A 19,707-nucleotide genomic window follows, 5' to 3' on the forward strand; every position below is an offset into this window, starting at 1 on the left:
AACTAATGTGAAGATAGGCATTTATATACAAGCAGCGAAAAGCAGTCAGTTGTTTGGGGGCAGTCCTCTGGAATATAGTAAGCTACAAAGAGGTTAAAATGTGGTGGGTCTGCATTAACATAAAGTAATTTTGACGTTTTATCTCTGACATAATAGTGCTTATTCTGTTTGTGGCATCACAAAGAAACTAAACTGTCAGTAGCAGATATTAAAGTTATAGGACATGCAGCTTCTAGACAACTGTTTTATATACATATACATGTACTTATGTGTATGCTGTAATAGTAACAGAGCATGTCATCTGTGATCTATTTCACTGTATAATGCAAGTAACTGTCAAGTATGCCTGTGTTGTGCCCCACTGTTGATGCTATGTTTATTCACATGCACATTTGTTGTCCCTGCACTTGTATATATTTTTACTAGTGAATTATTTGTAATGCACCCTTTTGCATCTTGTGCCACTTTTCCTTTTGCTGATATATTTATTTTTCGTGTTTCCTATTTCTGTTTATATGCTCAGTTTTTGTGTCATACTTCTGTCTGCTAACACAGTTTTTGCAGTTTGTACTTATCAGTCCGTGTCAAGGCTGAAAAAGGGTCCTCAGACTACTTTACTTTACTTTTGCCCATTTAACAAATTTGAAATAAGATAAACTGAAGTAATTAATTTAATACACAGACTGAATGTTTATTTTACAGGTACTTAAATGATATTTGACTGTACTGTGCTTGCTCATGTATATCTTACATAAGATTTTCTTCTTTTATGCCTTGCATTTGAAGCAGATTATTGCAGCTAATGTGGTGTATTCTATGTGTTTTCAGTTGAAGGTACTAATGGTAGTGATGGGTTGCTGCTTGGTCGCCCCTCTGATGAATCAGAGCAGCCGATTACAGAGAAGTCCCTTTTGGAAATTGTGGATGGAATTATAATGATGTACAACATCAGTGTGCACCAACAGCTTGGAAAGGTAAGGTAACTGAAGTCCTCTGCATTAAAAAAAGCTAAGTTGTAAAGGCTGTGTGTGTGTATATATACATACATACACACACACACAATTATACACACACACTTGTGTGCGTTTATGTATGGGAACGCTATCTTAAAAGTGATACTGATGGTCCGTGTTCTTTACTGAGGCTGTAATCTAGTTTTAAGCTTTTCTTTTAATTTTCCCACTTGCAGGTCCACCTGCTTTGTTTGCCTAGCCCAATGCTAAATATGAAATCCAAATGAAAGCACTTGGTAGTACAACTGTGCATTCTGTTTATAGCCCAAGTAGAGTACAGCAGACACAACCTGTAAAGGTAGATGGTATGGAAATCTGATTGAGTAGTCGAGTCTTCTGTCCTTCAAGCTTGTATCTTGACACTAGACACAAAGTTCAGGAGCAAGTGACTCAATATATTATATGCTTTGCTCCCATTAAAGGGGAGCCTTTATTTATTTATTTATTTATTCTTATCTGAGGAGATTATGATAAAAACTGAAGCTTTCTCAGTCACAGCTTGGACTATAATACAGGTTAAGTGCAAGACAAACTGAACAAGACTTATCATGCAGGTACAATAAATTTGTATTCTATGCTAAGTGAAGTGGAAGCTGGTCTATTTTCAGAGGCAGATTGATAAATGCAGTGTAGGTATCCTCAAATTGATGAAATACAATTAATTCTATTAACAAAAGCAGTTAATGCTCAGCATTAGTTTAGGCAATCTTACAGCAAAACAGTTTGTAAGACATGGACTTGTGTTAATAGTTCTTGATATGTTCACTAGTACTTAGACAAAGCTAAGTAGATGCTGTGCCATGGAAGAGTTGTCCATTTACAGGTGTGCAGTCATGATACTTGCAGTGATATTTTGTTTGAATAGACGGCAGTAAAAAATTAGCTTTCTGAATGTAAGAATGTGGCTTTTCTGTAGGCAGTAAAGTTCTCACTAAAACACAGCAGTAGAGGAATAGGAGGCATATGTGTACAGAGTTGAAAATGGACAGAGAGGAATAGTATAAATTAAAAAATAAGTTATATATACAAGGCGAGGCAAAATGTTGACTATGAAATGTAAAGATCAGAGCAGAGGACGAACAGGAGGCGATTACTTTACTCTAAGCTATTTCAGCAGGATTGGTAAGCTAGATGGTGCGATGGGTAGCAAAACATTAGATGTGCTGTAGTAGTAGGGAGATAAAAGAGATGATGTGCGTTGAGGCTTTACAAGTACTCTGAGTGGCATATAAGACAGTATATTATGCTCTCAGGGCATGTAGGAAGGCAGTGAGTGTTTAAGACATATCTAGTCATCCATTCAGTAATGTTTTCATCTTAGCAAGGAAGCCCTTAACTGTAGGCACACCAGCAGACCTGTAAGATTGTAGTCAAAATGTAAATTACTCCATTTTGTATGTGAAACCTTCCATATGAAAATTTTGATCCCAGTTATATCAACAAATGTGTACCAGTAGATTGGACAGTAGACATCTTGCTACATTTCATAGATGGGGCATTGCTATAGATGGTTCTTATCCTTGCCACACTAGTACTCCTGCAACAGCAGAAAGTGTAGAAAAAAATGTCACTCACCATTAGGTGGAATAGCTCCAGAATAATACCTAATTTTAGGCAAGATAGAAGACAGTTTGCCAGAGAGGACAGAAAATATTCAGTTGTCCTTGCAGTGCATATAGAACTTTGTGCTCTCTCACAGATAAAACCTTCTTGGGGGTGTTGCAATCCTTGATGCAACAGAGGACCTTACTAGCAGTGCTTACAGTAAAAACTTCTCTTTCCTATAGCTTCAGTTGTAGACATGCTGAGATCCCTCTCACATCAGAAGAGAAATAAGTCATTCTGCCATCCTACATATGGAACCTTATTCAGGGAAGGGAAGATATTCAAGATTCATCATAGGTATCACTCCTGCAGCCATATTTTTGTAAAGTAAATTAGGCAGAGGAGGCATCCATTTAGGCCAGAACTGAAAACTTGTGTCCCTTTCACTGGCCTCGTTACCACACACACGCATCTGGAAACTTGGGGGGAAATGACCCGCACATCATCTTCAGTTCCTTTTTTTGTCATTGGAGTACAGCTCCCCTTTGTCCTTTTGTATGCTAGGCAAGTGTGTTTTTCACTTTCTGACTAGAATTTCTTCAAAGTAGCTTTTAACTTTTCTTTTGCTTTTGACTGCACATAATGTTTGATTATTTTTTTTTTTTGAAAACTTTACGAACAAATATGCTTGTGTGAGAGAAAATCCTCCTAAACATTATCATCTCCAGTATTTGTTTGCTTCAGAGAGTTTTATGATAATTTAAATTGTAAACTTAAAAATGTAAGAGTGCTGGACCCTTATGTCCATTTTCAATCACAGACACCTAGTCACTCTAGTAGGGATGTTCATCCCTGAGGACCAAGCGAATGCCTTGTGTATGCTTCAGAATTCATTCCCCATAAAAAGACCTTTAACAGTGACAGAATGGAAAATCCCAAGAATGTATCTGCTGTAAAGGAGTTGATAAAGTGAGTGAAGCCTTAGCGTCTTTGATCACGCTTAGATCTTTATATGTAGTATCCCATGAATCCCTGGTTCATCTAGCCCAGGGCCTCAGTTTAAGTTTCAACCTCACATGTATTGACACATCTGGAGTTGAACAATGGCCTGCCTACTTTGGATTCCATTTAGGCCTCTAATTAGTTACCAGCTGTTAGCTGTAAGTTTACTAATTCCTCTATCTACTGCTGTTGTGGACCCTCTGTACCAGCTGTCATTACTTTTTATTCCCACTATGTTGATACATTTTCTGGTCCATCCTCTACTGCGTTTTTGCTGCCTGTACTTCTGGCTGCTGCACCATCTCTGCTACAGTGTTGTTTGATCCGACTCCCTTGTCTCAGGCATCTGATAGGTTGATGTCTGTAACTTGACCCTGTTTCCTTAAGAATTTTTAGATGAATATTTAGGAAGTGTACAGAGAGCCTTCTTAATGCTAGCATCAATGCTAGCTACCTTGTCTTCCACGCCCCATCACCACCAACACACACACATACCCACCCACCCACAAAGAGGCTTCAGTTATTTTGATCAGTTCTAGGCTTCTGTGAGGTATAATATTGATGGAGAGCATTCTGTTTCCTCATGGTCCTATCCAGGAGATGTATCATTTGGCAAAATAATGAATTTAATAAAGGAATGTTTTAAGTGGGATGTGAGGAAACTGACTACTGCACACAAATAAATACTTTGAGCTCTTGTGGGGTGTAAGTAGCCCAACTGTCCCCTGTTTTTCCTGGTATTCATAGATGTTTTTGATGTTGCTTTTTTTCCTGACCCTGCTGATGCAACTGAAAGGCTTTTGCTCACCCTAACAAAAGTAAAATAAAACCGTTTCCAACAGAGATTTGAATAAAACCTTTACACATTTATACCTGTGCGACTTAAAACATCATCTGTTTTGTATCTGCAGAAACATGTATTCTGTTTAGCTCCTCCCTTCCTTTTCATTTGCTGTAGGTTCCCTTTTTCAGATCTTTCTAGTGGCACTGACATGTGACTCTCATCACCTGTACAATTACAGAAAAAAACTTACAAAACACGAAGCCTTCAGAGCTGACAAAATAGTTACCAGAAAAGGTTCCTTGTCCAGAGAGAGTTTGTAAAATGCAGCTGCACTACACATACCTCCAGTGTAAAAATCAGAGAAAACATATGCAGAGTGTGTGAAAAATATTTAACACTGTTGTATGGCAGTAGAATGTCTTTTATTGCAGTCTGCAGTGGTCAAGGTATCATAATCATTTATGTTTTATAGTATCTTTTGTGAGTGGCCATGGTGGTGCAGCGGTTAGCGCTGTCGCCTCACAGCAAGAGGTTCTCCCATTCGATTCTCAGCTGGAGCGCCTTCTGTGGAGTCTGCATGTCCTCCCCGTGGTCGAGTGACATCTAAAGACATGCAGGTAGGTGCGTGTGTGAAATGGGTATGCCTTCTTTGAAGGTTGGACATCGGGCTGGCAACTCGGCACTATAAAAATCCACTGCCAATCATTAGCTGACCAGAGTTCCGCTGTAGCGACCCCTAACTGGGAAAGCCAAAAGAAGTATCTTTTGTGGATCACCTGTATGCCATAGCTGAGCCTTGATCCAGAAGAGAATGACACTGTACTTTTGTAGGAGAAATGCTTCATATCATCATAAAGGAAAGCCTTTTCAAAGTAGAATTAAAAAAATAAATAAATAAAGGCCATGTTTCGGAAGCTTTGAGAAATGTGGTACCACAAAATGCTTTTATCACACAAGCAAGTTACCAGTTCATCAGGTTGCACACTTGATTCCAATGCTAAAAAGACCAGAAGGCTGTGGGTTTGATTCATTATACCAGTTTACTGGGTTCATGATCTGTTACTGACACTGCAATGCAGCATTAGAGGGTTGCTGCATTCCAGAGGAGCTATTCTTTGCATTAGATGTTAAGCTGAGTTCCACTCTACCTGAGTTAAAGTTATCCGGATGCTAAAGATCCAAAATTATGTCACTTCACTGAAGCCACTATCACTGAATAGGCAGCAGTGGAAAAGTAATGCATTCGCCTTTTGTTTACTGGTTTATTTTCATTTTTTAAATGTCTTTGTAAGGAATTGTTACTTTTTTATTTATTTAAATTTGTAGGTGCTCTAATCCTGAGACCCTTTTCAGACATGACCTGGAGGGCATAGGTAAGGCAACTTAAAAGGAATAAATAATGTGTAATTGCATAATTACAATATAATAACACTATAATTATAAGGAGATCACAATTAAGAGCTTGGAAATGCAAGGAGTTATAAACAATTTTGAAACTGTTATACAAAGATGACAACATTTGTATGTGTAAAATACAGTGACAAGTCATTGAAAGTAAAGCATTATACATAGATTATAAATTTCAGGCACAGTTATCACTTAATAAGGCATTGTTAACTGTGTTCACACAATGCTGTTGTAAAGTATTCTACCATAGTATCAAAGCATTTTTAGATCATTTCAAAGTTTGAATTGAAATGTGGTAGGCAGTGAGGGGAATGAGGACAGTTTCTTGCAGGAATACAGAACAATGTGAAGTTAGAGAGGAGATTTGGAAAGGAGCAAAGAAAAGTACAGAGCCATAAAGTCAGAGTTACAATTCACTACTGGAACCAGAAATTTTTGATAAATGCAACAGTGTGCATGTTAAACAGAGTGAGGAGTGTCTGTGTGTGTGGGCGAGGGGGGGGGTGTAGAAAAGTTAAAGGGGAGATTGAAAAAAGATTTGTTGGTGTAATGTAAATAGAACTTAAGTCAGCATTTGGCGATTTAGGATAGCAGCGGGAAGATGAATATTAGATAAAGTGAGGAAGAGAGGGGTTAGAACTAGAATTGGAAAAATGCAAGACTTAAGTATGAAGATCTTTATTGATAGATGTAGTTTGCTTCAGCAGTAATTTAGATATGTTCTTAAAAGTACTTTAGTGAATGGAAAGTGAGAGGGAGGCAGCTGTTAATGTTGCAAAGGTGCTGTTTTAGTTTAGTCCTGAAAGCCTTCTCTCTCCTCACACTTCCTTACAGAGAGATTATTGCAGTTTGCAAAGCCTGACTAGTGTTATAAAGTCTGCTGAGGTGTCTGTAAATCATTTGCACTGGATTTTTACTAAAGTTTATTCCAAAGAGGAGACATTACTTGCATTTAAGCAATTTATAAGTAAAATGTGACAGAGAAATGCAGCTCTATCAGCATCTGGGAGCCAGTTTAGTTTCTTTAAAGTGATTTGCCAACGTTTTGAAACGTGCCTTTGTCCTATAGCATGCAATGTATAAACTCCTGAACAGCAGTCCCCCCATCAGGGAGCATTTTGGTCGTCGCATTCATATTTAAAATTATTTGTGAAATTTGTGTTTTCTTTGCACTGACATCACTGAGGAAAAACAAGGAAGTTTAACCTCAATGACATAGGCATAAGAAAAGCACCGGTGTAGTCCATAGACTTTGAATGCACACCACAGTGCATGTGCTAAGGTGTCCCATTAGTCTGTAGACATAGCTCACGTTTCATATGGTAACGTCACAATTAGAAAAGCTAAATTTTTTTGAGCTGTGGTTTAAATAAGTTTATGATGCTTTTTATTAAAAACAGCCCAAAAAAGTAAGGAAGGGCAAGCTGAAAAATGCATCGCAGCTCTTGACTTATTGAGTACTGTGATGTATATAGAAGTGTTGGCAAATCACTTTAAAGAAATGCAGTGATGTTCTCTGTTGAGAATGACTAATGAAGCAACAAATTTTACTTGTTATGGTATGCAATCATTTTTGATGCTTGTTGAGTTTAAGGCAGTCGGAAGAGAGCATACCATAGTCAAGGCATAAGCACCTTTGCCCAAAGCTAACTTAGTGTCAGGGGTGATGGTCAGAGACTGAGTAGCAAGCTTTTAACTGCGTGAGTACTTTTTCAACTATGTATTCAGTGTGAAGAGAGGTTTTTTTTGTTAATTACAAAACTGGTAATGTGGCAAAAAATATAAACCGCATATCAAGCGAGGAGTAACGCATTCTAAAATAGTTCAAATAGTTGAAACAATGCAACAAGTCCAAATATCCACGCTAACACAAAAAACAAAGAAAATGAAACTCCACGGATGTAGAAACTTGGTCCAGAAACTTGCAAATGCGTATCAAACATGAATAAATAATAGCAGAACAGTTTGAAAAATTTCCAATAACTTTTAATGTGTAAAATAAAAGTAGAGAAACAAATTCATCAAGCGCTTTCGCCTGGTTCCTACCAGGCTTTATCAAGACGCTAAACAATCAAAAACAAAGTTGTTTTATACCATTTGGAATTGACCATGTGATCACTTAATTTGCAGTTTTAATTATAGCAATCAAAGATTAAAACGCCAGTACCCTCCATAACACCAATATTACTGTCAGGCTTGTTGGTTTAAAATCCGATTAAAAGGTTGAATAAATTGTATATAAAAATACAATGAAAATACAATAAAAACGTGTTTATGTAAAAATAGATATGTGTACAAAAATATATATGTATATGTATTTGCGTGTTACATAAATCACATGCCATAAATAAAGTTTGTAAAAATTGCAATACCATGTTAAAATGTGTATGAGTGTATACATAAATATTTCTCCATATTTTATTATAAAAAATTCTAATAATATTAATCAATTAAATATTATTGCAATAAAATACAATAAAAGTAAAAATAAAAAATGAAAAAATAGAAAATGAAAAAATTTTTTTTTTTTTAAACGAACAAGCCTGAGAGTAATATTGGTGTTATGGAGGGTATTGGCCTTTTAATCTTTGATTGCTATAATTAAAACTGCAAATTAAGTGATCACATGGTCAATTCCAAATGGTATAAAACAACTGGATCTCTGGCCACGTCTTTCTTCTGTTCTTGCTCATTCTACCAGGGCAGTTGCTCTTCTGGTGTTTTTTTAAGGATTTGGATACTAGATCCATTTTGAAAGCTGTTACTTGGTCTTCTGTACACATGGGGTTACCACCTGTCCCAGTTTGCGAGCGACAGTCCCTCTTTGGGCAGTTGTGTCCTGCAAAAAAATTGAAAAAATAGCAAATGTCCTGAGATTTTAGGACAAAAATATTTCCTATGTTTTATATAATAATTGCATAAGACAGTTATTCTGTATCTGGAACACCTAAATGTTATAAGAAACAGAATAAGCAACCCAAATGCTACAAGAATAAGCTTTTATTTAGGCAAAAGAGTGAAGTTCTGTCCTTTGTACTGGCCGTGGGTATGTTCCACCTTGCAAAATCTGACGTTTGTACCAAAACTGTCCCACTTTGGGCATTTGAAAAAGTGGCAACCCTATGTACACATCTTTGCTAAAGTTGGATGTCATTTCTAGGGCCAGGGCAGGGTTTGCCAGGGCCATCCTTCATGTGTTGTTAGGGGGCTTATCTGTGACTTCGTTCTCCCAGCCTCCCCAGCCACGTTTGTACTCTCACAGTTGTAAAGAATACTGCAGCAGTGACAAGCAAGTAAACAGTACAGTTGTGTAAGATCTTAACATAACAATAGATACCCTTCTAACTATTGCATTATTCTGCCCCTCCCTCCTACCCCATTATTCTTTGTTGCCTTTCTTCTGGCTGAGGGGTCTTTCTTATTTTTATTCTCTTGCTCTGTCTCTCTTTTTTTTTTTCTTCCCTTCCTGGATGCACATAAACTTGGTTTCCTCTTCGGTAGCTCTGGTACGTATGGAGCAAGTCAGTTCTGAGTATTAGGTGCTCATATATCACATGTGTACTTTACACCTCAGACGTATGACGTATGTCTGATGTGCAGCACCTGGAAACTGTAAAGGCTTTGGTATCTTGGCTGGATGTTTGGTTATCCATTGCAGGATGTCCTAGTTGTAAGAGTACTGCAACAGTGAGAAGTTGGACATCTGTCATGGTAATATCTTGCGCATCTGTATTTTCTTCATCAAGGTCTTAAGTTTATCACAGGCAACAGGTAAGGGTAGTTTCCATTCAGAAGCTATAATTAGGCTTTTAAAGACAGATGGCTATAGTTGTCAAGTTTTCTGTGAGGTTGGCATGCTAGGCTATGCCACTAGCTCTGCCAAAATCCAGATGTTGGCGTTTGATTGAAGAAGGATTACTAATGGATTCCTCAGCAGCCTTGCTGTATGGGAGAAATCATTTGATATGCCCATAATTTGTGGTATGCATCTGCCCTCTGACATACTCTGTAGGCCTCTAACTTAATGTGAACCTTTCTTGCCATTGTTAGAGTAGGCCATTATCTTCCTGAGATGAGTTTGAATTGGTGGGCTCCACAATCTAGGAAAGTGTGTAATTCTGTTCAGAAGCTGTATACGAACTTCAGTTGTTGACTGAGCCTACCCCTCTGAGAAGATGCGCATGTGCCCCAGCTGTTTTCCTGATGGTAACTCCTTTTATTGTGTAAAGAATAACAAATACAAATGTGTATGATACTTGCCATGTCCTATTTGTTAGCCATGCAGCCACCCATTTTATCAACAATGCATCATTACCTAGTTGTTCTAATTTACTGGTCAGTGTTTTGCGTATGATCCTGTCGGATTCTGAAGTTAAATCTATAAAAATTACATCACTGCACAATTTTTCATTCATAGCTATTATTATATTGTTCTAGAACATCATGTTACAGGTGGTAATAGACCTGTTTTCAACATATGCATGTTGATATATGGTTTCAAATTCCAACCTGTCCATTTCTGACAATAATATATCCAGTTTAACCTTCTCCATTATTTTTCCACAACAGTACGACTCTGGTTTTGTCCTACTCCCCTTTCCCTTAAAGACAGGTTTAATAAGTGCATGTCTCCAATCTTGGGGAGTCATGCGACCTAGAAAATAATAGATATAATAGTACAGTAGACTCCCTCTTTAACCAGCCATCAAATTTCTGCCATAGCCCTAGCAAAAGACAACAGAGAAGAACACTTTTGCCTCCTGTGGGCTAAATAATGACAGACATTTGAGTTTTAGACATCATATGCATTAGAAAAATGCATGCTAACACAAATCCTGTTATTCTAGCTGATTTTTAACCTATAAATGTTATTTTGTGTGCTTTTTCTAATTAACCAGCCATTCGTTTATCCAGCCTAAGATACAGTCCCTGTGAGACCAGATAAGAGGGAGTCTACTGTACTGTAAGTTCTTGCCGAAATGTTCTGAGGTCATTATTGCTAATTCCGTCTCCTCCCTGTGCTTTGTTTGGATCCAGTTTATATAGTTCCTTTTCAATATAATTTAATATGATTTCAGTATTTGAGGTTCCTTGTATGTCCCTAGGGCAACTTATCAACCCCCTTTGTGGAGCTAAGCTGTTTTACATAAGGTTTTCTAAGTATATCTATAATCTCTTGTGTCTGAGAATAAATTTTAGAATCTCCACACAGTACCAGCTTGTATGTGTATTTACACATAGTTTATCAGTTTGTATGTGTTTACTCCTTCCATATCTTATGCATCTATAAAATGATTTCCTGTCATGCTCAATGTCTTTATATACATTTTCTTCAAAATGTTCTTGATCTTGTCTCACACTATACTTAATTTGTATGTCTAGCTTATTTATTCCATTTTTCAAACTTGTCATTCAACCTCTTTCCCATTTCTTATTTTTTTGTGTCTTACCTTACTTAGGTATCTTGTTCTTATGGGAGTATATCCCACTGACATTGTATTCCTAGATCCTACTGTTAAACATTTTTTTTTTTTTGCACTCAGTTTATCTTTCAAAACTTTCCACATTCCTTCTGTAGTTTTTCCGTTGAATGCATTACTCCAATTAGTTTTACATAGTGACTGCTTTGCTTCCATATAATATGTAATTAATCTTCTGTGCTTTGGGGTAGATTTCAGTTTGGCAGAATTATCTAGCAGCACATTAACCTTTATTAACCCCATGATCACTTCACTTCAGTGCTGGATTGTACACTCTAAACTGGCCATAGATGTGAGTGTGCATACGAGTGTGCGGTGTGGAAGAATTAGCCACCTGGCGGTATAAGCCTTGGGTGTAGATGATTGCGACTGTTGAAGTGACAACCCCAACTACATGTGTAAAAATGGGGAAAAGGGGTTGTGGATGGATGGGTGGGTGACTACACATCAATTGTAGTAAAACATGACATGAAGTAACAGTATTTTCTTTAGGGACACAAACAATGTCTAGTATATTCCATTCCCTGGTAGGTTTTTTACAATCTGAAGCAATTGTTGCTCCTGAACATATGTTGTGAATAATTTCCTTATAAATATTGTTGAATCAATATTATTCCAGTCTGTTTCTGGTAAATTTAAGTCCCCAGCCACTATTATTCTTCCCTCCTGTGTTTCATGCAAGACATGTATGAATTCCTCTGGATCATCAGCATTTGTCTTTGGTGGTCCCTTAAATAGGTTAAAAATCAGCTAGAATAACATGATATAATCCATGTCTCATAACTATCTTAATCCCTATCATAACACCTCCACCTGATTTTTTTGTTAGAATGTCTGTTACAGTAAAAAATATATATATACCCTGACAGAACTGGTTTCCAGTCATTGTTATTTAACTTTCTTTCACAAACAATAACATCAATCTTGTGAGAACGTAGCAAATTTTCAATTAAAAAAAACTTTACTATTAATGCTTCTAGCATTAACAGTCATCAGGGATGCCTCAAATATTGCTATCTGTGATCTGTTAAATTTCTGACCTGGCAAAAATCCTGCCTTGTGTTTGTCAAATATTGCAGAATGCCTGCTGCAAAAATTCTCTTCCCAGATCTTGACAAATGCACACCATACTGTCTGAACATGTGTGCCCAAAATTAGGCTCAGCTGCTCTGCACATTTCCATTTTTTAAAACAGGAAGTTTTTTCATGCAGATATTTACCCCACATATCTTTTCATTCATGGTGGCCTGACCTTCCTTTCTGTATGTGGTTTGTGAAAAATACAACTAACACCTATACAAGCTGTGCTATATGAGAGCTGTAATTTCCCTATTAACAGTCAGAGAGGCCTTGCGGATGAGATCATTTTTACCTACATGAATAAAAACAGATCCATAGTTCTTACATTAAGGCGTCCTAAGACTTTTCTCAAATCTTCTATTTTTGCTCCTGGCAAGCATAATGCTATTCAGTGTTCATTATCTTCTCTCCAAATGTAAATATCAGTTCCTCTAATAATTGAATCTCCCATTACAAGAATATCTTTTCTTAGCAGATGTGAAGAATCTTCAACTTTTAAGTCAGTAATTATCTGCTCTATCAGTTGTTACAAAGTAATGATCTTCATCACCACTGGTCTTTTTAATCCCACTGTTTTCATAGCATATTACATTTGCAAGCATACAGTTCTCATCCTCCTGGCTTTGTATATCCACAGCTCGAGGCATGTTGTCAACAACTGAGTTTCTCATCTTTTTTGTAGAGTAATGTTCTTCAATCTTTCCACGTTCAGTTTGATTTCTTCTTTTCACCTGCCCCTTGCCTCATTTTTCTGCCTTCTCTTTTTGAAAAACACTGCCTTTTTCTGTAGGCTGAAGGTTATCTGAAATATTTTATGATTCCCTCTAATCTGTGTATTACATAAAGCAGTTTCCTTTTTTAATATGTATTCTCATTACATTTATCAGTTTCTTTTTCTCCCTTATTTGTTGTGAACTTCTTCCTTTCTTTCTTTTTTTTATTTCTTTCTAAATGCTCTGAATCTACGGATTGCTGAATACTTGTATCCACAGTTTCAGAGTTGTCAGGAGCATTGTCTTGTTTCAAAATGGTTTTGTGATCTTTACAGACGATAGACACATCCTTTCCTAAATGTGTTCTATTTGCTTTTTGTCTAACATTATTTATTTGTGCAGTCCAGTCATTAATATATGTGACAACAGTTCTCCAAGCTGTGCTAATTGCACAAGTGCAGTCGTTATCAGAAAGTCTAGATTTACCGCTAATAATGGTAAGCAAATCGTCTAGATTTTGACATGAGCAATACAGATCACCAGTGTTATTAGGTGCTGCATTTAAATATACATAGCATTTATTACACTGTACAAGATATTTGTGCTTTATCAAATCATTAATGGCATACTCATTTAAGGAATTCATTTTCAGCTGTAAATGAATAAAACATTTTAATTGTAAAAGCAAACAAAATCGGTTATCACAGAATTCAAACATAATTTAAATCAACATCTGTGTGAAAAACCGCAGAAACAGTATACAATTAAATACTAAATTAAGTACACTAAAGTTGTTGCTCTGACTACAAGTTCTGAAAGTCCAATAAAAGCTGGAATTCCTTTACACTGCGCACAATTGCACACAGTAGCTGCTTCTCCGTACTGTCAATCAAAGTCACACCTCTTTTTAACAGTAAAGATAAATAAATCAGAAACCAAAATAGGATTGTTTAGATGAGCTCTGGATTTTCCTGTCAACTCCCCAGATTTTAACAGAATGTCCAGATCTTTGTCTCATATTGTTGGTCTGTTCCACACACAATTTGTGGTTCTCGGGCAAATCACTGAGGATTAAAGTCACTAAATAATAACATATATTTTAGTTCCAGACTTCATATCATTCACAAAAAACATGCTAACATAAATTCTGCTATTCTAGCATTTTTTTATGTTTATAAGAGCATATTTGACCCTGTTTTGGACCTTTGTCTCCTCCCCAAAGTATTTTAGGCTTGGCCAGATTTCTTGAGCTAAGAGGTTGAGAATGATCTGATGGGGAACAGGAAATTCATCCCCGGCTTGAGAGGTATGATTGGATGGGGAACAGGAAGTTCATCCTTGGCTTGGCACCTGTAACTCTAATGGACAGAGGCAGCCTGTAAATGGTACATCATCTAGGCCCTTGTTTGTAAACATTTCATTTCTCAAGCCTCTGCTTACACTTAACAAGGATAGTAGAACTTGTCAGAGGTTTGTGATGCATGGCTAGGCTTAAAAGGGCCCATTGATCATTAGCCGAGTACATACCCACGAACTCCACAAGTGTTAAGCAGTCATCAGCAAAATGAAAAATGTGCTTCTTCCTGTATCGACTCACAGTCACAGATAAGTTTTTAACCCCTAATAAGCTTTCTTGTGCTTCAGTGGGCTCTAGGTAGAGGACAAGAGAGAGTGGCTATCCCTGCCTGATGCTTCTTTGCAAGAGAAGCGGGCAGGAGGGTAAACCCAATTGTCGGCTAACACCATAGCAAAGAAGAGTCTTATAGCGCGAATATATATTTTATTTATGAATAGAAGACCAAAATGCTCCGTTGCTGTCCTTGGATAATCCTAACCAATGGAGTCAAAAGCTTTTTCATAATCCACTAGGACTGCTGTTGTTGACTGGACGTCCCATTTGACTGCTAGTAGTTATTACACTAGAGAATGGCTGTGGTCCTTTCTAGACCTTCCATTTACAAAAGTGGTCTTTGAATGGTGGACAGTTTCGCGAAGGACTCTCCAAAGCTTGTTAGGTAACAAATTTGCATAGCACTTGGTTTCTGAATATATAAAGGATATGAATCTATATTTCCCTGCAGTTGGGTGATCTTTACCAAGCTTGAGTAAAACTATTATACGCGAGTCTCTCATGGATAGTGGCAGCTTGCCAGACTTGATAAAACTATTAAATAATTCCAGAAATACTGGAAGGAATCTGTGTCTGTAACAGTTTACATATTCCAGCACTGAGGCCATCAGGCTCTGGGGCCATACCTTTCAGGGTCCATTGTAAAACTCTAAATATTTCCTTACAGCTGATCTGTTTTAAAAGGCATATCTGGAGTCACTCCACAGCTTTAGTAAGTTTAAATCTTACAAGAATGTGGGAAGCTCTTGTATACTGTCTCTTGATTGGGAGGGGCAGTGCAATTTGTAATCCTCAAAATAATCTCATTAATGCCCCTAGGGTCAGTAATTCACACACCCTCACCAATGTTTTCTTGTGTACAGCCAGTTCTCATGTTCACTGTCCTTCCCTGAAATCTGTGAGCTAGAAGCTTACCTGGCTTATCAAACTAGGCCCATGCCTCAAGTGCAGCTGTTTCCAAATGAAGAGAGGCCCCGTCAATAATCATTTCCTGCAGCATCTTCTTCATGTTTCTGTAGTCTTACAAAATCTTTTTTTTTTTTGCCTCTGAACCATGTCTTTATTATCAGACCATATGATTGAGAGGCACGAGCCTGCAGGTCCTTTAAGTGCCTGCCCATAGCTCTTAATAACTGTACTTTGGTTGCCACGAAAATAGCTTTAGAGGACAGCTTAAAAGATGCCCACCAAGCAAAGACTGGCAAAGATTTGATAGAAATTTTACATAGATACACTTCTGTGTCTTCAGTAAAGTACTTCTTGGTTGAAGGATCTTTTAACACTAGTAAACGTAGCCTCCATAATTTACTTGTTTGGGAAGTCCTGCTACACAAATAAGGGAGAGGCCTACATGTTTTCATGATCTGTTGTAGAGAAACACAGTACTTCAAGCTCCTGAGTAACACTTGATAGCTCAGAGGAGAGTAAGAATCAAGTTTTCTAGTAGCACCTACAGAGCGGGTTGTGAAAGTAAACCTGGACTCTGAGTGATACACTAGTCTCCATATGTGTGTACTAGACTTAATACCCTCACTTCACCTTTCAGTAGTGTCTGGGCTCTGATATTCCCATCACACTTGAGGTCGCACCTATTGATTACTGAGTTAAGCAACATGTTAAAATTGCCTCCCAATCCTACAGGCAGGTGCGAGTGGCTGAGTTTTTTTTATTGTTGACGCAGTCTCTCCTACAAAGTTAGGCTCAGCATAGTTTGACCCATACCCTGAACTTTGCTAGAGCCCATCTTCCATTACCATCAGTTTTGCTTTGTATCAGTTCCCTTCCAAGTCTAACTATAATAAATATTACCACCCTCCCCCCACCCCACCCTGAATTTCGAATATGAAGATAAGCTTGCTACTTTCTGACCTCTCATCATGCTGCTTAGGCAGTGCCATTGCTTTCTGCTCACTCGTGTACAAGAGCAATTCTTCTTAAACCACTTGCTAAACACAGTCTGCTCAATTTTCAGTAGAAACCCTTGAGATTTAAAGAGAGACTGTTCACATCAGTCATAACTAGAATTAAATGCAGTAGGTGACAAACTGTATGGATCAAGTCATAGGATTATTAATATCCATACCAATATGCACTCCAAGATAACTAATAAAAAACCCTAAATATACACAGTAATTTTATTCTGCATATGGCAGTGCGTTTTGCAACACACACTGTTAAACAGATGGAATGATCACATTATTACTGATAATGGGCAGTAGATAACAGTGGCCTAAGTCTCTATGCAAATACAGAAAGACTCCCAATTTAGTGAGCTGGTGAAGATTTGTAAACTTACCAGGAGTCTGGAGCAACTCTCTGGATATGCACCTAACAGACAAGTCACATTTTATTATGTTTAGGTACAGGCTTCTTTTATTTGTTAGTCATATTAAAGTTCAGTGTCCAGAGTTACCCAGGTGATGCATAGGTTTGCCTCTAACTCTAGGTAAGGGTGCAATAGACTCATTTTTGAGAGTGACAACAAAATCAGTTAGGTCAGAGTCCGTGCACTTGTATACAGTTTAACCATCTGCTTCTGAAGATACTAAATCATAAGTGTTTTCAACGGGTACCTTGAAGATTTGCTTGACCACGTACTAATGAGATAGTTTCTTTGGAGGTCTCACTTCTATGGGTGGTATGTCTCCTTAGGCTCTGAAGGAATAGCAGCAAACTTCCGCAGTTACTTGACCAGCTTTGTGGTGTACCTGTCTTTCTGTATGCATTGAAGTTTTCATTCCTTTGGTAAGGCGGGTCTTAGGCTATAGGCTCTTGGGTATGTTAAATTGTGGAAATCAGTCCTTTGTATCTGCTGCTGGAGGAAAAGAATCCTGTCTTCAGCTGTCATTATAGGAGTACTTCTGTTCCCTGAAGTTATATGTGTAATTGAAATATATAGGCACTTTATTTCTAAAGCATAAAGCAAATGCTTCAGCAAAAGCTTTTTGCTTCTTCTGTACCCTGTGAGAGAAATCTTTATGCAGCCTTACTTTGTAGCCCATTAGAATGAAGTTTCTGCTTAAGAATATGTCTTGTGAGTTACTTCAGATAGCTGTAGCACAGACTGTTCAGTATTGCAGCAGTGACATTTTTCTTCTGAGATTTTACTTGCTGTCGTAAAAATATGGTCAAGCTAACTCTTAAGAAGTTATACTGTGGACTTGTAGAACTGTAAAACCTATGCCTGCTTATGATGTACATATCTTTAATCATTGATTTAGAATCCCACCACTCGACAGTGTCAATTGCTAAGAACAGATTCCAGCACTTAATGCCATCCAGGTAAGTAATAGTGCAAGAAAAAGCAATAACAATCACCTTTATACCATCAGTGCTTCTTTCAAAGATTCAAGATTCAAAGTAAACTTTATTGTCATTTAGGGCTACACATGTGTAGACCTAAACAAAATTACTAGTATCAGCTCACCATGAGAGTACAGAAAAATCACAGGATACAACAAATATAACAATAAGACATATCAAGTAAGGAATTAGAGACTAATGTCTATGCCCCAAGAACATAAGAAAAATGCTAACCCCTATATAGTCATTTAAATACTGTACAGTAGCAGTATGACAGGTATGACTGGTTATTGCACATGAACTAAAATTGTCACTCTGTCTATATTTCATAAAGCAAGTAACAGGCAGTTGCATTTGAATGCAAGTATATATCTAAGTAAATAAATAAATATTGCACATTCCAAAAAAACACTTAAGTTAATTTGTGGTGGAGTCACTAGGGCTAGTGCCCGAGTTAATAAGTCTCATCACCATTTGGTAGAAGCTGTTAATGAATCTGGAGGTCCAACAGCGAATACTGCAGTACCTCCTGCCAGATGACAGTTGAGTAAACCAGCAATGTGAAGGGTGTGAGGAGTCATTAAGTATTTTGTGGGCTCTTTTAAGACTCCTTGCTGTGAATAGCTTTTGGATTGATGGTAGACTGGTGCCCATGATTTTCTCAGCAACTCTCACTACCCTCTGTAGCTTCTTCTTTTCAGCTACTGTACATTTCCCAAACCAAACAGTGAAGTTACAGGTGAGAATGCTCTCAATAGCTCCTCTGTAGAAGGTGAAGAGAACAGTGAGTGGGAGCTTTTCTCTTTTGAGCCTTCCTCAGAAAGTGGAGAGGTAGATGGACATTTTTGACCAACTGGTCAGTATTCGCAGTCCAAGTGAGATCCTCTGAATGTACTCTCCTAGTAATTTTGTAGTTTTAACCCTTTCCACCTCTTCACCATTAATCTGGAGCGATGAGTGGGCAGTTAACCTTTTCCTGAATTCAGTGATGATTTCCTTTGGTTTATTGACATTCAGGTCTAGGCTTTTTCTCATACACTAGTCGATCAGAGAGTTGACCTCATCTCTGTACGCTCTTTCATTCTCTCCTTTGATGAGGCCCACGACAGTGGTGCCATCTGCAGACTTGATATGATTGGACCTGTGTTTTGCAGAACAGTCATGGGTAAGAATGGTGAAAAGCAGCGGGCTGAGTATACATCCCTGAGGAATACCAGTGCTGAGAATTATGCACCCCAAGGTGTTATTTCCTGTACATGTCCTCTGTGGTCTGTTGATCAAGTAGTCTAAGATCCAGTTACAAAGGTGCTTCCAAGGTTGACTTTCTTATCGATAAGTCGCATTGAAATCACAGAATTAAATGCTGAACTGAAGTCTATGAACAGCAGTCTGACATAGTTGTTGTTTCCTTAAAACTCGAAAAAACAACAAACAATGTAACAGCTGAACACAGAAGGCTGTAAACCGCATATGCCACTCACCAAAAACAATGATGTAGCTGTATCATAAAAAAAAAAAACACTTTAATTAAATAGTAAAAATGAAAGAAACAAATAAAAGTTAAGCGCTTTTCGTCCCACCTAATTGTGGGACTTCTTCAGACAAAGAACCTTACAACAACTACAGTATATATATCCTGGTGGAGTGGTGCCGCAATTACAACCACCACAGCGCTTAACTTTTATTTGTTTCTTTCATTTTTACTATTTAATTAAAGTGTTTTTTTTATGATACAGCTACATCGTTGTTT

The 19,707-nt window shown here is 37.6% G+C and overlaps 1 protein-coding gene across 2 annotated transcripts in view; it reads left to right on the forward strand.

Annotated features, from left to right (window-relative positions):
- The window catches only part of RNF123 (ring finger protein 123), a 4,282,987-nt gene that overhangs the window by 1,698,038 nt on the left and 2,565,242 nt on the right, over positions 1-19,707 (forward strand). For both annotated transcript variants that reach the window (XM_044077780.1, XM_044077781.1), the window contains exon 24: positions 829-974. In XM_044077780.1, coding sequence (XP_043933715.1) covers positions 829-974 — 146 coding nt within the window. The remainder of the gene's footprint in view (positions 1-828; positions 975-19,707) is intronic.

Source organism: Protopterus annectens, chromosome 7.part0 (genome assembly GCF_019279795.1).
Source record: "Protopterus annectens isolate FY-2018-M chromosome 7.part0, PAN1.0, whole genome shotgun sequence".
In the NCBI taxonomy this organism is placed as follows: domain Eukaryota; kingdom Metazoa; phylum Chordata; order Ceratodontiformes; family Protopteridae; genus Protopterus; species Protopterus annectens.